The 16,873-nt window shown below is 44.9% G+C and overlaps 1 protein-coding gene across 7 annotated transcripts in view; it reads left to right on the forward strand.

The window, feature by feature from the left end:
• The window catches only part of LOC141191427 (synaptotagmin-7), a 691,596-nt gene that overhangs the window by 656,613 nt on the left and 18,110 nt on the right, over positions 1-16,873 (forward strand). For all 7 annotated transcript variants that reach the window (XM_073661312.1, XM_073661311.1, XM_073661313.1 and 4 more), the window contains one exon: positions 15,346-15,460. In XM_073661312.1, coding sequence (XP_073517413.1) covers positions 15,346-15,460 — 115 coding nt within the window. The remainder of the gene's footprint in view (positions 1-15,345; positions 15,461-16,873) is intronic.

Here is a 16,873-nt window from a genome sequence, read left to right on the forward strand (position 1 = left end):
GGAATAGACACACAGCGGTTGCCTGAACTGAAATATTCTCTTTCTGGAAACTTTTCAATGTAAGAGATTGACAGCTTCATCTTACAGTCAGTTTATTCTTAGTAAGACACATTCAATATATTTAACAGCTCTTTTTTTTTTTAAGAGCAGTGAGTGATACCAACAGCCAAAGCAGATATCATAAAGGTAAATTGGTGAGGGTCTATATTTTTTTGGTTAGCATTGACATTTAGGTAATTTATCATATGTATCATAAAGAATTATAGGCCACTATTACATAATGTATTATTTTATGTAACACAACCCAAAAATATTGTATTAAAAAATTCGGCCTTTTATAATATTATATTTTTGGATTGTTTAGCTTGTGTTTTTCAATGGCATCATATCACACATAGCAGAAAGTAACAAATTGTTTTTTTTTTATAGTGTAGGATATGCTCTATATGTAAGTGACTCGCCCCCTGGGCCGTGGGGTACCCGGAACCGGGCCTTCTGGTGTACGGTGCTGATGGTGGTAGTAGTGGCAACCCGGTCCCGTGGCTCAGGGTGGTCAGACCAAATTGTGGCAGTCTATTTATCAGTGTTTTGTGAATGTCCGACTACGCCACCCGTGGATTGCGGTCAGAGATAACCGCCGCTGCAAGGCAGACCACTGAGGCTGATGTTGTGTGCAGAACAGGGATAGGATAACTCCACACGGGAAGAGTGTAGCCTCAGGGCAGTGTAAGGGGATGCTGGAGGTGATGGTGCAGGCGCAGCAGAAATCACACAGAGTCCAATGATGCAGTCCAGGGTCTTTTACTCACAGTTGTTATCCAAGTCACTTCTGTCAGCAATGACTGCCCAAACCGTGCTGCGTCCACCAGGTGAGGGGCTCGGTCAACCCCCAGGCAATTCCGGAGTATGTTACAGGACTCCCTTCTGTCCTTTCTCTGGCCTGTCGTGCTCCACCAGTGACCAAACTTCTGTCCAGCTACCGCGGACAGTGTCGGGTAAGCGTTGGCCTCCGCGTCCCGCTATCCTATATGGTGCCTTCCTAGCAGGTTTGGCAGGGGGTCGCACCAATAAATGATCACGACCTCCGGTTCTTGGCTGAGGGATGATTTACCTCCACCAACTTGGGAATCCGGTACCCTTCCACAGCCTGACCCTTCACCCGATATAACGCGGGTTTGCAACGGTTGCTGTCCGTTCTGCTCTCTTAGGGTCCCTTCTGCCTTCTTGTTTCTGGAGCCTTTCCACTCCTCTGTCTCTCCTCTTTCCTTCCTTCTCCTTCTCCTCTTCTCCTCTCTGGCCCCGGCCTTCTCTCTAGGTCTGCCTCGTGGAGCTGAGCTCAGCCTGAGCCGCTGCTCCCTGTCAGCTCTCTCTCCCTTCTGCTCTGACTGACTGAACTCTCTCCTAAGATGACCCCCACCTTTTATCTGCTTCTCTGTGTCTGAGCTCAGGTGACCTGCACCCAATGAGCTCCTTCCTGTGCTCCCAGAAACCGCCCCCTTTCTGCTCCTACACCACTGGGCTCTCTTCCCCCCTCCCCACTCCAGCCAGGGACATGGTCAGTCGTGCCCGCTTCTGGGGGCACCGTCGAGCTGTCCCCCGGAAATGGGGTGTGTGTGTGTGCAGCTAACTAGGCCCTGATCCACACTCCATCCTTACCTGGGAGTGGAATACCACACCTCTGGGTGAGGTGCAATACCCCTGTAGCAACTGAGCCTTCGGGGCGCTACATTCCCCCCTGGTAAAGCACAGCACGTCCTCGGGCTGGAAAAGAATAAAAACATTTGATTTCAAGACATGCAAAATTACAGTTTTTTTTTTTTTTTTTTTTTTAAAGCTATCAAAGGCAATAAACATTATCAGCAGTAATTCAACAGCGCAGTCTTTTCTTGAACTGGTCACAATCTCTGCGGGGATCAATTGTCCAGATCATCCTGCACGGTGCAAACTTTCAAATTCAATACTTGGGGGATTGGCTGCTCTCAGTCCTCAGCCAGATAAAAAGGGGGGGTGGCTGCTCTCAGTCCTCGGCCAGGTAACTTAAGGGCAACTCCAACACCACGGGTAACATCTCCCAAATCGGGGTAAACTCTTTCAAAACTTGTGGAAGTCCCAACGGGGCTAAAACTTTCAACTTTTCATACCCTTACGGGTAACTATGTACAGTTCTTTCATTCGCTGGTTGGGCTTAATGGCGGTGCCCTCCAGGCGGCTCCTGCTCAGGGTAGCAGTCCTCTTCAGACCTGTACAGGTCTTCAGCGCAGCAGGGTAGAGTGTGACTCTCTGCTCCCACTCGGTGGATGTTTAGGGCATACCAGCCCCTTACGTCGCGGTGCAGTAGGCCTTGCGGCGGGGCCTGGAGAGGGCCGCTGTTGATGACGCCCGGGGTCAGAGGGCGCGGCTTTGGGCCTGGGCGCGGGCTGGTGGTGGCAGCGCCCAGGGCTGCAGGGCTCGGCTGCAGGGCTTGTTGCGGGATCTGGAGCAGGTCGGTGTCTGCAGCGCCCGGGATCGGCAGCTCCACCAGGGGGCCCAGGAGCAGGCTGACGCCGGCAGCGTCCGGGGCAGGGAGACTCCTCTTACCTGCTCCCGCGACCGCTCCTGCGTCACGCGTCTTATCATGGCGCTGGTCGGGATCTGCGACGGCTGGGGCACTGCCGATGCTGGCCAGCTTAGTCTTCTGCCGGTCCGTCAGCCTCTTCTGCATTTCCCGTTTCCATCCGACGATGGCATCGCGCAGGACCTTCTCCATCCTCCGGCCCAGGTCTTCCATCAAGGAGCAGAGGAATTCCAAATCCTCCTGGGAAAGCTTTGCCACGAGTTCCTCCACGGTGTAAGGTGCTGCCGGCTGCAGCAGGCCGCTGGCTGGGGCTCTAGGGCTGACGTCCTCCATCTTGCCCTCCGGGTGCAGTCTGCCAGAACTCACACAGGCCACACCCTCCCCTCCAGTTTTCTTTCCTCCCCTCCGTTGTTGGGGGTGGTCCCGTGGCAGCCTGCTGCCGTTCACTCTCAGGGGCAGCCCCCCCACATTGATGGACACATCCACATACGTGATTGCTGCTTGGGGCGGGCTCCTCTCTTGGCGCCATTCTGGGACCCGGCCCACGATGTGAGGTGACTTCTTGTTGTCTTTTTTCGCGCTCATACTAGCGTCCGTTCTGCTGGGGTGGGCGCCATATTTAGTACAGTAAAAACAGTCTCTAGGCACGCAATACCCGCTGGTGGCGGGTTGGTCACGATCCTGCCGACCTCGCCAAAGCCGACTCGCCCCCTGGGCCGTGGGGTACCCGGAACCAGGCCTTCTGGTGTACGGTGCTGATGGGGGTAGTAGTGGCAACCCGGTCCCGTGGCTCAGGGTGGTCAGACCAAATTGTGGCCGTCTATTTATCAGTGTTTTGTGAATGTCCGACTACGCCACCCGTGGATTGCGGTCAGAGATAACTGCCGCTGCAAGGCAGACCGTTGAGGCTGGTGTTGGTGTGCAGCACAGGGATTGGATAACTCCCCACGGGAAGAGTGTAGCCTCAGGGCAGTGTAAGGGGATGCTGGGGGTGATGGTGCAGGCGCAGCAGAAATCACACAGAGTCCAATGATGCAGTCCAGGGTCTTTTACTCACAGTTGTTATCCAAGTCACTTCTGTCAGCAATGACTGCCCAAGCCGTGCTGCGTCCACCAGGTGAGGGGCTCGGTCAACCCCCAGGCAATTCCGGAGTATGTTACAGGACCCCCTTCTGTCCTTTCTCTGGCCTCTCGTGCCCCACCAGTGACCAAACTTCTGTCCAGCTACCGCGGACAGTGTCGGGTAAGCGTTGGCCTCCGCTTCCCGCTATCCTATATGGCGCCTTCCTAGCAGGTTTGGCGGGGGGTCGCACCAATAAATGATCACGACCTCCGGTTCTTGGCTGAGGGATGATTTACCTCCACCAACTTGGGAATCCGGTACCCTTCCACAACCTGACCCTTCACCCGATATAACGTGGGTTTGCAACGGTTGCTGTCCGTTCTGCTCTCTTAGGGTCCCTTCTGCCTTCTTGTTTCTGGAGCCTTTCCACTCCTCTGTCTCTCCTCTTTCCTTCCTTCTCCTTCTCCTCTTCTCCTCTCTGGCCCCGGCCTTCTCTCTAGGCCTGCCTCGTGGAGCTGAGCTCAGCCTGAGCCACTGCTCCCTGTCGGCTCTCTCTCCCTTATGCTCTGACTGACTGAACTCCCTCCTAAGATGGCTCCCACTTTTTATCTGCTTCTCTGTGTCTGAGCTCAGGTGACCTGCACCCAATGAGCTCCTTCCTGTGCTCCCAGAAACCGCCCCCTTTCTGCTCCCACACCACTGGGCTCTCTTCACCCCTTCCCACTCCAGCCAGGGACATGGTCAGTCGTGCCCACTTCTGGGGGCACCGTCGAGCTGTCCCCCGGAAATGGGGTGTGTGTGTGCAGCTAACTAGGCCCTGATCCACACTCCATCCTTACCTGGGAGTGGAATACCACACCTCTGGGTGAGGTGCAATACCCCTGTAGCAACCGAGCCCTCGGGGCGCTACATAAGTCTATGTGTCTATCCATAAATGTGTCTATGGCCACCATAAGTAAGTAACAAAATGGGTTAAACAAAGTCATGTCTCATGAAGAAACCCTATTCTTATACAGTAGTCAGTCAGCTTACCCTCTGAAATCAGATGTTGTCAGTGGAATAGGTCAGCCATAAAATACATGGCTGTACCAGGTCCTTTAGAGCGGCATCTGTTCTTGTTTTGCAGCCCTCTATTAAAGGAGGCCAAAAAGCCGAGTAAATATGAATAGGGATTTTTCTAAAGTTTCAGCATGTTGTTCCCATTGTAAAAACTTTGTTATGAACATCCTTTTTTATGTCCGTTACCCCAACAATGTTAGTGGCTTAGCTACTACCATTAGTATAAGTATTGGCCTAGACATAAGTTCTTTGGACCTATTAGCACTAAATTCTCAAATAGTGATCCTGTGACTTGAGTTGGTTGTTTCTATGCTTAAACTTAAAAGATATTTAAAGTGTGACATTTGTTTTCATTTTTATTTTATAAATCAATAGTACATGTGAAAATAAGCAACTTTATCAGATATCTTATCAGAGAAATCTGCTTCCTTCTATTCCAGGACTGATCTTTCATTTTCAAAATGTTTAATTCACGGGTAAAATATATTACAAAGTTGCTTAATTTCACGTGTACTATTGATTATGAAAAACAAATTGAAATGGCAGTTACATTTTAAGCTTTTGGAGCAGCACATATATCTATCTAGAAATGGAAATTGAACTTCTGCATCACAGGAGGACAGACTTGTATAAAAAAGGACAGGGGTTGTGCAGAGGTACCAACCAACAGTGTCCCACCAGAGTGAAGGTCCCCATTCTGTTCTCATTGTAGCTTGGTGGAGGACTCAGGTGGATGGCCCAGATAACTAGTAAATTCTACAAAAAGGGGTTCAAGATATCTAAGTTGTTCTTCCATTCGAAATCCTTTTATAATAAAATATGTACCGTATTTTTCGGACCATAAGACACACCGGACCATAAGACACACCTAAGTTTTAGAGGATGAATTAGAAAAAAAAATGTAAGCAAAAAATGTGGTCATGTTGCACTGTTATGGGGAAGAGGGTCTGCTGCTGACACTGGTATAGGGGTAATGTCCCCCAATTCTGCTAATATCCTCCATCCTAGTATATATTGCCCTTCCTTCCTGTTATAAGTGGCCCCCTTCACCATCCTGGTATGCATGGCACCCGAATCCACCATCCTAGTATGCATGGCACCCCTCATCCCCTTCCTGGTATGCATGGCACCCCTCATCCCTCTTCCTGGTATGCATGTCACCCCTCATCCCTATCCTGGTATGCATGGCACCCCTCATCCCTATCCTGGTATGCATGGCACCCCTCATCCCTCTTCCTGGTATGCATGGCACGCCTCATCCAAGTATGCATGGCCCCTCTCGTCCCTCTTCCTGGTATGCGTGGCACCCCTCATCCAAGTATGCATGGCCCCCCTCATCCTGCTTGCATGGCACCCCTTATCCTGGTATGTATGGCAACCCTTGTCCCTCTTCCTGGTATCCATGGCACCCCTCACCCATACATACTCAAATGCATATTAATGAAGGACCGTTTACAAAAGGTCAAGTAACTAATAAAGTCTTACCCTTTTAAGTGGTGGTCCCCCCAGGGAGGATGAAATGCTCCCCCCCTACATGCGTTTCGATTACTCTTGTTCACGGGGGAGTAAGCAGTAGTGCCCATAGTACCTTCCAGAACCTTTTTAAGCCGTGTGATAGAGGTCACATGTATACCTATCAACCAGTCATGTTCCAATACCACGGCACATGCGCTAATGCCGGCCGCACCAAACGGCGCGCCCCAGGCCGTCTGATGGGCACTCTCATGGACCGGAGCCCGGACACGTTGCCATGACTCCCGCACATGCACACACCCACATAAGGACGCCGAGGTGCGGGCGGAGGTAGCAAGCAGGAAGAGGCTCACGCACACATTGGACAGGATGGCTAGGTAAGTATAGTGTGCTTTTTTTTTTACAGGAATAAGGACATAACTGCCACCAATGATTACAATTAATCCAACTTGAATACACATCCAAATCTTTTTAACACTGGACAATTAATAGCGGGCACGCTGACCGCCGGCTGCTGCAGGAGCCACGCTGCGGTACAGTGTGCCGGCTATTAATAAAAATGAATATTCAGTGCTCCACACGCCCATGGGTGTGGGGAGCAGTGAATATTCATATTCTTTAGTAACGGGCACAGCGTAGGATGCAGCAGGTTGCTCCTGCCTCCTGTGCCTGCTCTGCTGCCACTGCTGCTCCCCCACACCACCATATACTGTATGCACTATACAGTACAGACCAAAAGTTTGGACACACCTACTCATTTAAAGATTTTTCTGTATTTTCATGACTATAAAAATTGTACATTCACATTGAAGGCATCAAAACTATGAATTAACACATGTGGAATTATATACTTAACAAAAAAGTGTGAAACAACTGAAAATATGTCTTATATTCTAGGTTCTTCAAAGTAGCCAACTTTTGCTTTGATGACTGCTTTGCACACTCTTGGCATTCTCTTGATGAGCTTCAAGAGGTAGTCACCGGAAAAGGTTTTCACTTCACAGCTGTGCCCTGTCAGGTTTAATAAGTGGGATTTCTTGCCTTATAAATGGGGTTGGGACCATTAGTTGTGTTGTGCAGAAGTCAGGTGGATACACAGCTGATAGTCCTACTGAATAGACTGTTAGCATTTGTATTATGGCAAGAAAAAAACATCATTACTTTAAGAAATGAAGGTCAGTAAGTGCTAAAAATTGAGCAAACTTTGAAAGTGTCCTCAAGTGCAGTTGCAAAAACCATCAAGCGCTACAAAGAAACTGACTCACATGAGGACCGCCCAAGGAAAGGAAGACCAAGAGTCACCTCTGCTTCTGAGGATAAGTTTATCTGAGTCACCAGCCTCAGAAATCGCAGGTTAACAGCAGCTCAGATTAGAGACCAGGTCAATGCCACACAGAGTTCTAGCAGCAGACACATCGCTACAACAACTGTTAAGAGGAGACTTTGTGCAGCAGGCCTTCATGGTAAAATAGCTGCTAGGAAACCACTGCTAAGGACAGGCAACAAGCAGAAGAGACTTGTTTGGGCTAAAGAACACAAGGAATGGACATTAGACCAGTGGAAATCTGTGCTTTGGTCTGATGAGTCCAAATTTTAGATCTTTAGTTCCAACCACCGTGTCTTTATGCGACGCAGAAAAGGTGAACGGATGGACTCTACATGCCTGGTTCCCACCGTGAAGCATGGAGGAGGAGGTGTGATGGTGTGGGAGTGCTTTGCTGGTGACACTGTTGGGGATTTATTCAAAATTGAAGGCATACTGAACCAGCATGGCTACCACATCATCTTGCAGCGGCATGCTATTCCATCCGGTTTGCGTTTAGTTGGACCATCATTTATTTTTCAACAGGACAATGATCCCAAACACACCTCCAGGCTGTTTAAGGGCTATTTGACCAAGTAGGAAAGTGATGGGGTGCTACGCCAGATGACCTGGCCTCCACAGTCACCAGACCTGAACCCAATCGAGATGGTTTGGGGTGAGCTGGACCGCAGAGTGAAGGCAAAAGGGCCAACAAGTGCTAAGAATCTCTGGGAACTCCTTCAAGATTGTTGGAACACCATTTCCGGTGACTACCTCTTGAAGCTCATCAAGAGAATGCCAAGAGTGTGCAAAGCAGTCATCAAAGCAAAAGGTGGTTACTTTGATGAACCTAGAATATAAGACATATTTTCAGTTGTTTCACGCTTTTTTTAAGTATATAATTCCACATGTGTTAATTCATAGTTTTGATGCCTTCAGTGTGAATGTACAATTTTCATAGTCATGAAAATACAGAAAAATCTTTAAATGAGGTGTGTCCAAACTTTTGGTCTGTACTGTATATATGGTGTAAACATTCGAACTATAAAACGCACCCCCAACTTTCCTCCAAAATTTTGGAGGAAAAAAGTGCGTCTTATAGTCCGAAAAATACAGTATATTAAATATAATAACAATCAGAATATAGAAAACAAAAAGGTCAAATAAACCCCAAAACAGAAGGTACAGTCATGGCTGAAAGTGTTGGCACCCTTGAAATTGTTCCAGAAAATGAAGTATTTATCCCAGTAATTTATGACAATTACACATGTTTTGCTATACACGTGTTTATCTCCTTTGTGTGTATTGGTACAATACAAAAAAAACTGAGGAAAAAAGGCAAATTGGACATAAATTCACACAAACCCCCAAAAATGAGCCGCACAAAATTGTTGGCACCTTTTCAAAATTGTGGGTAAACAACTTTTTTCAAACATGTGATGCTCGTTCAAACTCACCTGTGGCAAGTAACAGGAGAGAGCAATATAAAAATCACATCTGGAACCAGACGAAAAGGGGAGAAGTTGATTCAATATTTGCATTGTGTGTGTGTGAGTGCCACACTAAGGATGGAGAAGAGAACTGTCTGAGGACTTGAGAACCAAAATTGTTGAAAAATATCTACAATCTCAATGTTACAAGTCCATCTCCAGAGATCTTGATGTTCCTTTGTCCACAGTGCGCAACATAATCAAGACGTTTACAACCCATGGCACTGTAGCTAATCTCCCTGGATGTGGACGGCAGAGAAAAATTTATGAAAGTTTGCAATGCAGGATAATCTGGATGGCGGATAAGCAGCCCCAATCAAGTTCCAAAGATATTCAAGCTATCCTGCAGGCTCAGGGTACATCAGTGTCAGCATGAACTATACATTGACATTTGAATGAAATTAAACAGTATGGCAGGAGACCCAGGTGTAACCCACTGCTGACATAGAGACATAAAAAAGCTACTCTTCAGCTTGCCAAAATGTATGTGAGTAATCCAAAATCATTCTGGGAAAGTCTCTTGTGGACAGATGACACCAAGATAGAGCTTTTTGGTAAAGCACATCATTCTATTGTTTACCGAAATTGGAATGAGGTCTACAAAGAAAAGAGCACAGTACCTACAGTCAAATATGGTAGATGTTCAAAGATGTTTTGGGGTTGTTTTGCTGCATCTGGCACTGGGTGCCTTGACTGGGTGCAAGGCATTATGAAATCTAAAGATTACCACGGATTTTGGATGGCAATGTAGTACCCAGTGTCAGAAAGCTGGGTTTGCATCCTAGGTCATGGGTCTTCCAGCCGGACAATGACCCCAAATATACTTCAAGAAGCACCCGGAAATGTGTGGCAACAAAGCGCTGGAGAGTTCTGAAGTGGCAGCAATGAGTCTGGATCTAAATCCCATTGAACACCTTCAAGTATGAGAGACCTGAAGCAGTTTGCGGAAGAAGAGAGGTCCAAAATTCCAGCTGAGAGGTGTAAGAAGCTTGTTGGTGGTTATAGGAAGCGATTGATTGCAGATATTTATTCCAAAGGATGTGCAACTAAATATTAAGTTGAAGGTGCCAACAATTTTGTCCGGCCCATTGTTAGGGTTTTGTGTGAACTTATGTTCAATTTGCCTTTTTTTCTCTGTTTTGTTGTGCTGTTCCAATACACAAAAAGGAAATAAACGTGTATAACAAAACATTGCAATTATTTTCTGGGAGAAATATTTCATTTTCTGGGACAATTTGCCAACACTTTCGGCCATGACTGTAATATGCTGTAAAAATACCATAGGGTTTACGTGAAGAATTAGGGAGATGACACACTTGCTACTTTTGCTGGCTCAAAGCCTGTGATTATCCACTTTATATAAATCTCTGTAAGTAGAGGGCTAGACTCGAAATTCAGATTGGAAAGGATCCAGCAGTGGATGATAGAAGAAACAGGAATGGAGCCAGAAAACAAGTCAACGCTATCTGTACAAAGCAAATAAACACTCAATGTATACCGGCACAAAGACAGACCAGTAATAATACGAATACATATATATATATATATATATATATATATATATATATATGCATATATATTTATATATATATATACTGTATATATACTTTGCCAAGCATAGAAAGAGAAGCCATAAAATAAATGATGATAACCATTATTGGTGACCCTATTGACCTAACTGTAGTATCAGCGTTCTTCTGCTTCTTCTGACTTTCTGACACCAATGTTGGCATGCAGTGTATCAATAGCACAAATTAGATAGTTCCCTTATTCTCTAATTGGCGTGGCCATTATTTTCTGTTTCTCCCTCCTTCTGCTTTTGTGTAGCTCGCACACATTTTCATTCCTTCGCTCCACATTGTCCTCAGGGCAGACATGCTGGATCACAACATATAATTACATCCACTGAAGAGCCATCAGCCGATAGTACCCGGAGCGCGAGCGTGCTACCTTGTATTTTTATGTCTCCACTAATGATATCATTGTATATTGTAGAATCACTTTGCATATATTGTATCACCTGTAAGATCTGCGTGAGCTCGTATTGAAGCCAGATATGTGGAGAGCACTCGCTTTATTGCTGCTGTCCAGCCAGTGGTGGATGGTAAATCCCATTACACAGAGCAGGCCCAGACCGGCACGGCAGCCGCCGCCGCGCAATTGACTGGACATCACACGTAATATGCAAAAGTGACCCTGACACTGCACCGAGCATCTAATAAGCAGTTAGAAAGAGTTATCCTTACCACTGAAATATGGAGACATGCTGTGCAAATTATTTACAGAGGTCCACAGGATTTTATACAGAAGTGGATTCGGGACCAGACAAAGGTCTTTCGAGGTCCTACAGCAATATATTTGCACAGCTTCCGTCTTTCTGTAAGGGTCTGTGCACACAATTAGTATTTGCAGCAGATTTTTCTGCTGAGTGCTGACAGGTAAAACGTTGAATAAAAAACGTGCCTTTTTTGCTTTTGTTTTGATGACTTCTTGTTTTGTTTTTTTCCCCATTCATTTGAATTGGTAAAAAAAAACGCTGAAAGAATTGACACGTTGCAGATTTGAAAAAAACGTTTTGAAGGTTCAAAAGAAAAATAAGCAGCGTGTGCATGAGATTTTAGAAATCTCATACACTTTGCTGGTACTGTAAAACGCTGCGGGGAAAAAAACGCAACAAAAACGCAATGTGTGAACAAGCCCTAAGGAGGGAAATGAAGAGCAATGCAGTCATTATACTGCCCAAAAATATTACTCATATAAATAGTACCACTTACATAATAGTGCCATATGGTGCACACATTCCATTTTATGGCTAAATAAACCCAGCAAACAAAATTTATATAGACATGATAATACTATTAATAGAATCCTAATTATAAAATTACACAATAAATAATACCACACACAGCACAATGGCTAGCACAACCCACTAGAGAGGAAGGTTATGGCCCCCATACACATTATACTAAAGTCAGCCCTATATAGGCAGGATCAGCTGACAAGGTAATGTATATGGGGGCCTCCATCTCTCCTGATAGATGATGTCGGAGGAGAGATGGATCCAACCTGATGAATTTCCAGTGGTCGATCTTTTCGCTCTCCCGGAGATAAGTCTGACAGAGCAGTATGGCAGCCACTCCTTCATAAAGAACACAGGAAGGCTCGGCCAGTCTGTGCAATCCCGAGTATGGCGGAGTCAAGGCACGTAGCAGTTTTGCTATGAAATGTATAGAGGGGCCTTTGGAGTGGTCCACTTGTGTGGCAGACTGGGTGGTAGGGACCCTAATGATGAATATATCAGAGTAAAGGGAATCTGTCAGGCGACTCATGCTGCCTACACCATGGGCAGCATGAATCACAGCCTGCTTCCACGACTGAAGCCAGGTATATTATTCTCTGAACCACCGTAGCATGTATGAAGGGAGAGACCTGTCAATCACATCTACCAACGCTGGGAGAAGCCAGACTAGTCTGGTCTCTGATTATGGTCCCCGGCCAGATCTTCAAACTACATATTCAAACACTCCAGCGTTTCAGAGAAGAATATACAAGTCTGCAAATGTGCAGCCAGGTCTCGATTCATGCTTCCCACGGTCTGGGCAGCATGAAACGAGTGGTAGGTTCCCTTTAGATGCTATAATCCAACATTGAGTGGATTAAAAAAAATGATGGTACTTTGGTTTGATACCACATGGGATGTAGCTATGTGGTTAAGTAGACCAAGAGAATATGAAGGACGATGGGAGCAAAATGCAAATTCTTCAGTAGACCGGTAGCTGTCATTTATAGCGATCTACCTGTAAATGGGAAACCGGCTCTGGGCGATGATAACTGATCGATTGACTTGGCTCCTACAAGAAAATTAATTGTGAAAATATATAAATCTTAAAACTTTATATTAGATATTTGGCTACTATGCAGATCCAACAGGTTGGGTTGATCTACAGTATATTTGTAGACATAAAAATTTCAACCAAAAAATTTGAGTAACTTTCTGAAAATTTTGGATAATTTATCTAACGTATATAAATTAACGTTTTATAATGTATATAAATACAGTTAGATCTAACGAGACTTTTTAACAACTTTGTAGACAAAACAATCACTGCAGAGGTTAGGAGACTAGAAGAGCTCGTCATCAGAGAAACATCTAGTGATGCACTTTTCTAGCCACCTGACCACTGCAGCCAATCACAGCCTGCAGCGGTGCTTAGCTTCCAAAACGGGGCAAACACCACTTCTGGAACCACCGCAGATCTCCAGAGTGAGCAGTGCTGGATCCGTAGGGGCGTTGGAAGGTGAGTATGCTTGTGTTAATTATTTTTAATCAATTCATGCTTAAAAAAAAATATTTTACTGTCAGATTACCCCTTTAAGGAAAGATAATAGCCCTATAGATAGTGGAAGAAGGCAGTACTATGCACAGATAAGACTCTGCCTGCAACTCCATTGCAGCCAACGGTTTCTGGTAGAGCGACTCTGCTTGGACAATTTTCTGACCATTAACTCCTCATCATTTAGGTGCCATGATAAAGCGCACTCAGTCCAATGTGCCGTCCATACAGAAGAAAGTGTATGTCTGCTAATAAAAAATAGTTATAGTTTAAAAAAAATGGAAATCCCATTATTTTCCTTTTTCAGATATCTAATGACTGAAACTTACACCGCGTGCAGAATTATTAGGCGAATGCATATTTTGATCACTTTGATACTTTTTATACATGTTGTCCTACTCCAAGCTGCATAGGCTTGAGAGGCAACTACCAATTAAGTAAATCTGGTGATGTGGATCTCTGTAATAAGGAGGGGTGTTGGCTAATGACATCAACACCCTATATAAGGTGTGCTTAATTATTAGGAAACTTCCTTTCCTTTGGCAAAATGGGTCAGAAGAGAGGTTTGACGGGCTCTGAAAAGTCCAAAATTGTGAGATGTCTTGTAGAGGGATGCAGCAGTCTTGAAATTTCCAAACTTTTGAAGCGTGATCACCGAACAATCAAGCGTTTCATGGCAAATAGCCAACAGGGTCGCAAGAAGCGTGTTGGCCAAAAAAGGCGCAAAATAACTGCCCATGAATTGAGGAAAATCAAGCGTGAAGCTGCCAAGATGCCATTCGCCACCAGTTTTGCCATATTTCAGAGCTGCAACGTTACTGGAGTTTCAAAAAGCACAAGGTGTGCGATACTCAGGGACATGGCCAAGGTAAGGAAGGCTGAAAAACGACCACCTTTGAACAAGAAACATAAGATAAAACGTCAAGAATGGGCCAAGAAATATCTTAAGACTGATTTTTCAAAGGTTTTATGGACTGATGAAATGAGAGTGACTCTTGATGGCCCAGATGGATGGGCCAGAGGCTGAATCAGTAAAGGGCAGAGAGCTCCACTCCGACTCAGACGCCAGCAAGGTGGAGGTGGGGTACTGGTATGGGCTGGTATCATCAAAGATGAACTTGTGGGACCTTTGCAGGTTGAGGATGGAGTGAAGCTCAACTCCCAGACCTACTGCCAGTTTCTGGAAGACAACTTCTTCAAGCAGTGGTACAGGAAGAAGTCGGTATCGTTCAAGAAAAAGATGATTTTCATGCAGGACAATGCTCCATCACATGCATCCAACTACTCCACAGCGTGGCTGGCCAGTAAAGGTCTAAAAGAAGGAAAAATAATGACATGGCCCCCTTGTTCACCTGATCTGAACCCCGTAGAGAACCTGTGGTCCATCATAAAATGTGAGATCTACAGGGAGGGAAAACAGTTCACCTCTCGTAACAGTGTCTGGGAGGCTGTGGTGGCTGCTGCACGCAATGTTGATCGAAAACAGATCAAGCAACTGACAGAATCTATGGAGGGAAGGCTGTTGAGTGTCATCATAAAGAAAGGTGGCTATATTGATCACTAATTTTTGGGGGTTTTGTTTTTGCATGTCAGAAATGTTTATTTCTAAATGTTGTGCACTGATATTGGTTTACCTGGTGAAAATAAACAAGTGAGATGGGATTATATTTGTTTTTTATTAAGTTGCCTAATAATTCTGCACAGTAATAGTTACCTGCACAAACAGATATCCTCCTAAGATAGCCAAATCTAAAAAAAAAACACTCCAACTTCCAAAAATATTAAGCTTGGATATTTATGAGTCTTTTCAGTTGATTGAGAACATAGTTGGTGATCAATAATAAAATAATCCTCTAAAATACAACTTGCCTAATAATTCTGCACACAGTGTATATGTTAGGATTGTTGCCGACATTTCTAGGTTTGTAAGATTCTTCCCTAGAATCACAGAATACAATTGGACTTTTCAGTGAATGAACACAACTCCTGTCAATCACTCTCATCTAGAATAAAATGAATATTAATCAAAATTCCAATCTTGTTCATTCCATGTTGTTTGTATATTGCAGGGAAGTCGAGGTGAATTGCTGCTGTCGCTCTGTTATAACCCCTCAGCTAACTCCATCATTGTCAACATCATCAAAGCCCGGAATTTAAAAGCCATGGATATCGGGGGAACTTCAGGTCTGTACAAGCCTCAAACTAAACCCTTTTCATGTTTGCTTTTATACAGATTTTTGAGAAAGCCTTTTATAATCAAGAGCGGGAAAAAAAACCTCCCGTGTAATCAACCAACATTCTCATACCCAGTGCTAAAGTGGCAGAATAGAGCAGTACCGACATTTAACGTAATGCCCAATGGTACTCGTCTATAAAATGAATAGAAAGACTATCGTCATTAAAAAACCCAGGACACCTTTGAATTGTATGGTTTTACTGCATATAATAAAAAAACAAAAGGTATTTTTTGATCCCTTTAATTGCCTGCTGATCGGTGGGGATAGGAGCTCACAGCTCTTGCCTGAGGGCGCACAGAGTGGAGTATGCTTTCTATTTTGGGCACTCTCAGGCGAGAGCTGCGAGCGCCTGTCTCCTGAGCTAAGCGCTTCTCAGGGGTCTTTTGAGCAGTCTGCAGGCAATTAAAGGGACAAAATAATGATATGAAATTATTTTTGCAAACATTTAGTTACTCTTTAACAAAAACTAAACCAAAAGGCAGAAGCAGAGAAGAAAAGTTTAAGTTTACCCCTTGACTCAATAGCTTGTTTTCTGTATGAATTTATCAGTTTCTTATATCATTCTGGAGTAATTTTGGACCAACATTGCTTAAAGAGGTTCTTATCAAGTTCTTATCTTCAGGAGCACACCGCTACCCAGCCTCCCACCTTGCTGCTTGCCAGGGAGGGTGGTGCAATTCTGAAAATTGACAGTTCAGCTGCTGGCCCAAACTGCACACTCTCTTGTGTTACAAGCAGAGGCAGCGTTGCCCCTGCAGTACTGGAGGAGCGCAGAGACACTGAACATGGCCAAGTCCTGTAATATGGTTAGCTTCAGAGCGACACTTGCAAGCAGAATACCAAACAGCCTGCAGGCTTGCACTCCTTGCCTAGGAGACTGGCCACCTCTGAGATGGCTGGTAATGAGCATTAGGCTATAGGATTAAAAATTACATTTTTGAGAACGAAGATAATTTTTATTAAGTGGTAAATTGCTAAATTTCTTGATTTTACAAGCATGTTTCAATGTTACCCATTAAATAAGAAAATAAGATGACACAACCCCTACAAAGAGGACCTTTCATATTTTCTTTTATTTTAAGCTGGGCACAGGATATAATAGTGGCTGCAGAGTGGAATAAAACATTTTTTTTTATTTTACCTCTCCATTGCGGAAATATTAGCGATTAAAGTATTTGACGACTAATGAGTTAACATCCACTTGGATTCACAAAAGGTTATCAGATAGCTTCCCCTGGGGTGTGTACTTCTTCCCCCTGTATGATGCTGACCAATCATAAGCAGGCAGCAACACTCAATGAAAAGAACATGCCCCCCCACCATAGCTTAAAGGAGGTTTCTCAGTGTGTGATATATAACT

The sequence above is a fragment of the Phyllobates terribilis genome, unplaced genomic scaffold (genome assembly GCF_046119375.1).
Source record: "Phyllobates terribilis strain yellow unplaced genomic scaffold, ASM4611937v1 Scaffold_41__1_contigs__length_11206878, whole genome shotgun sequence".
NCBI lineage: Eukaryota > Metazoa > Chordata > Amphibia > Anura > Dendrobatidae > Phyllobates > Phyllobates terribilis.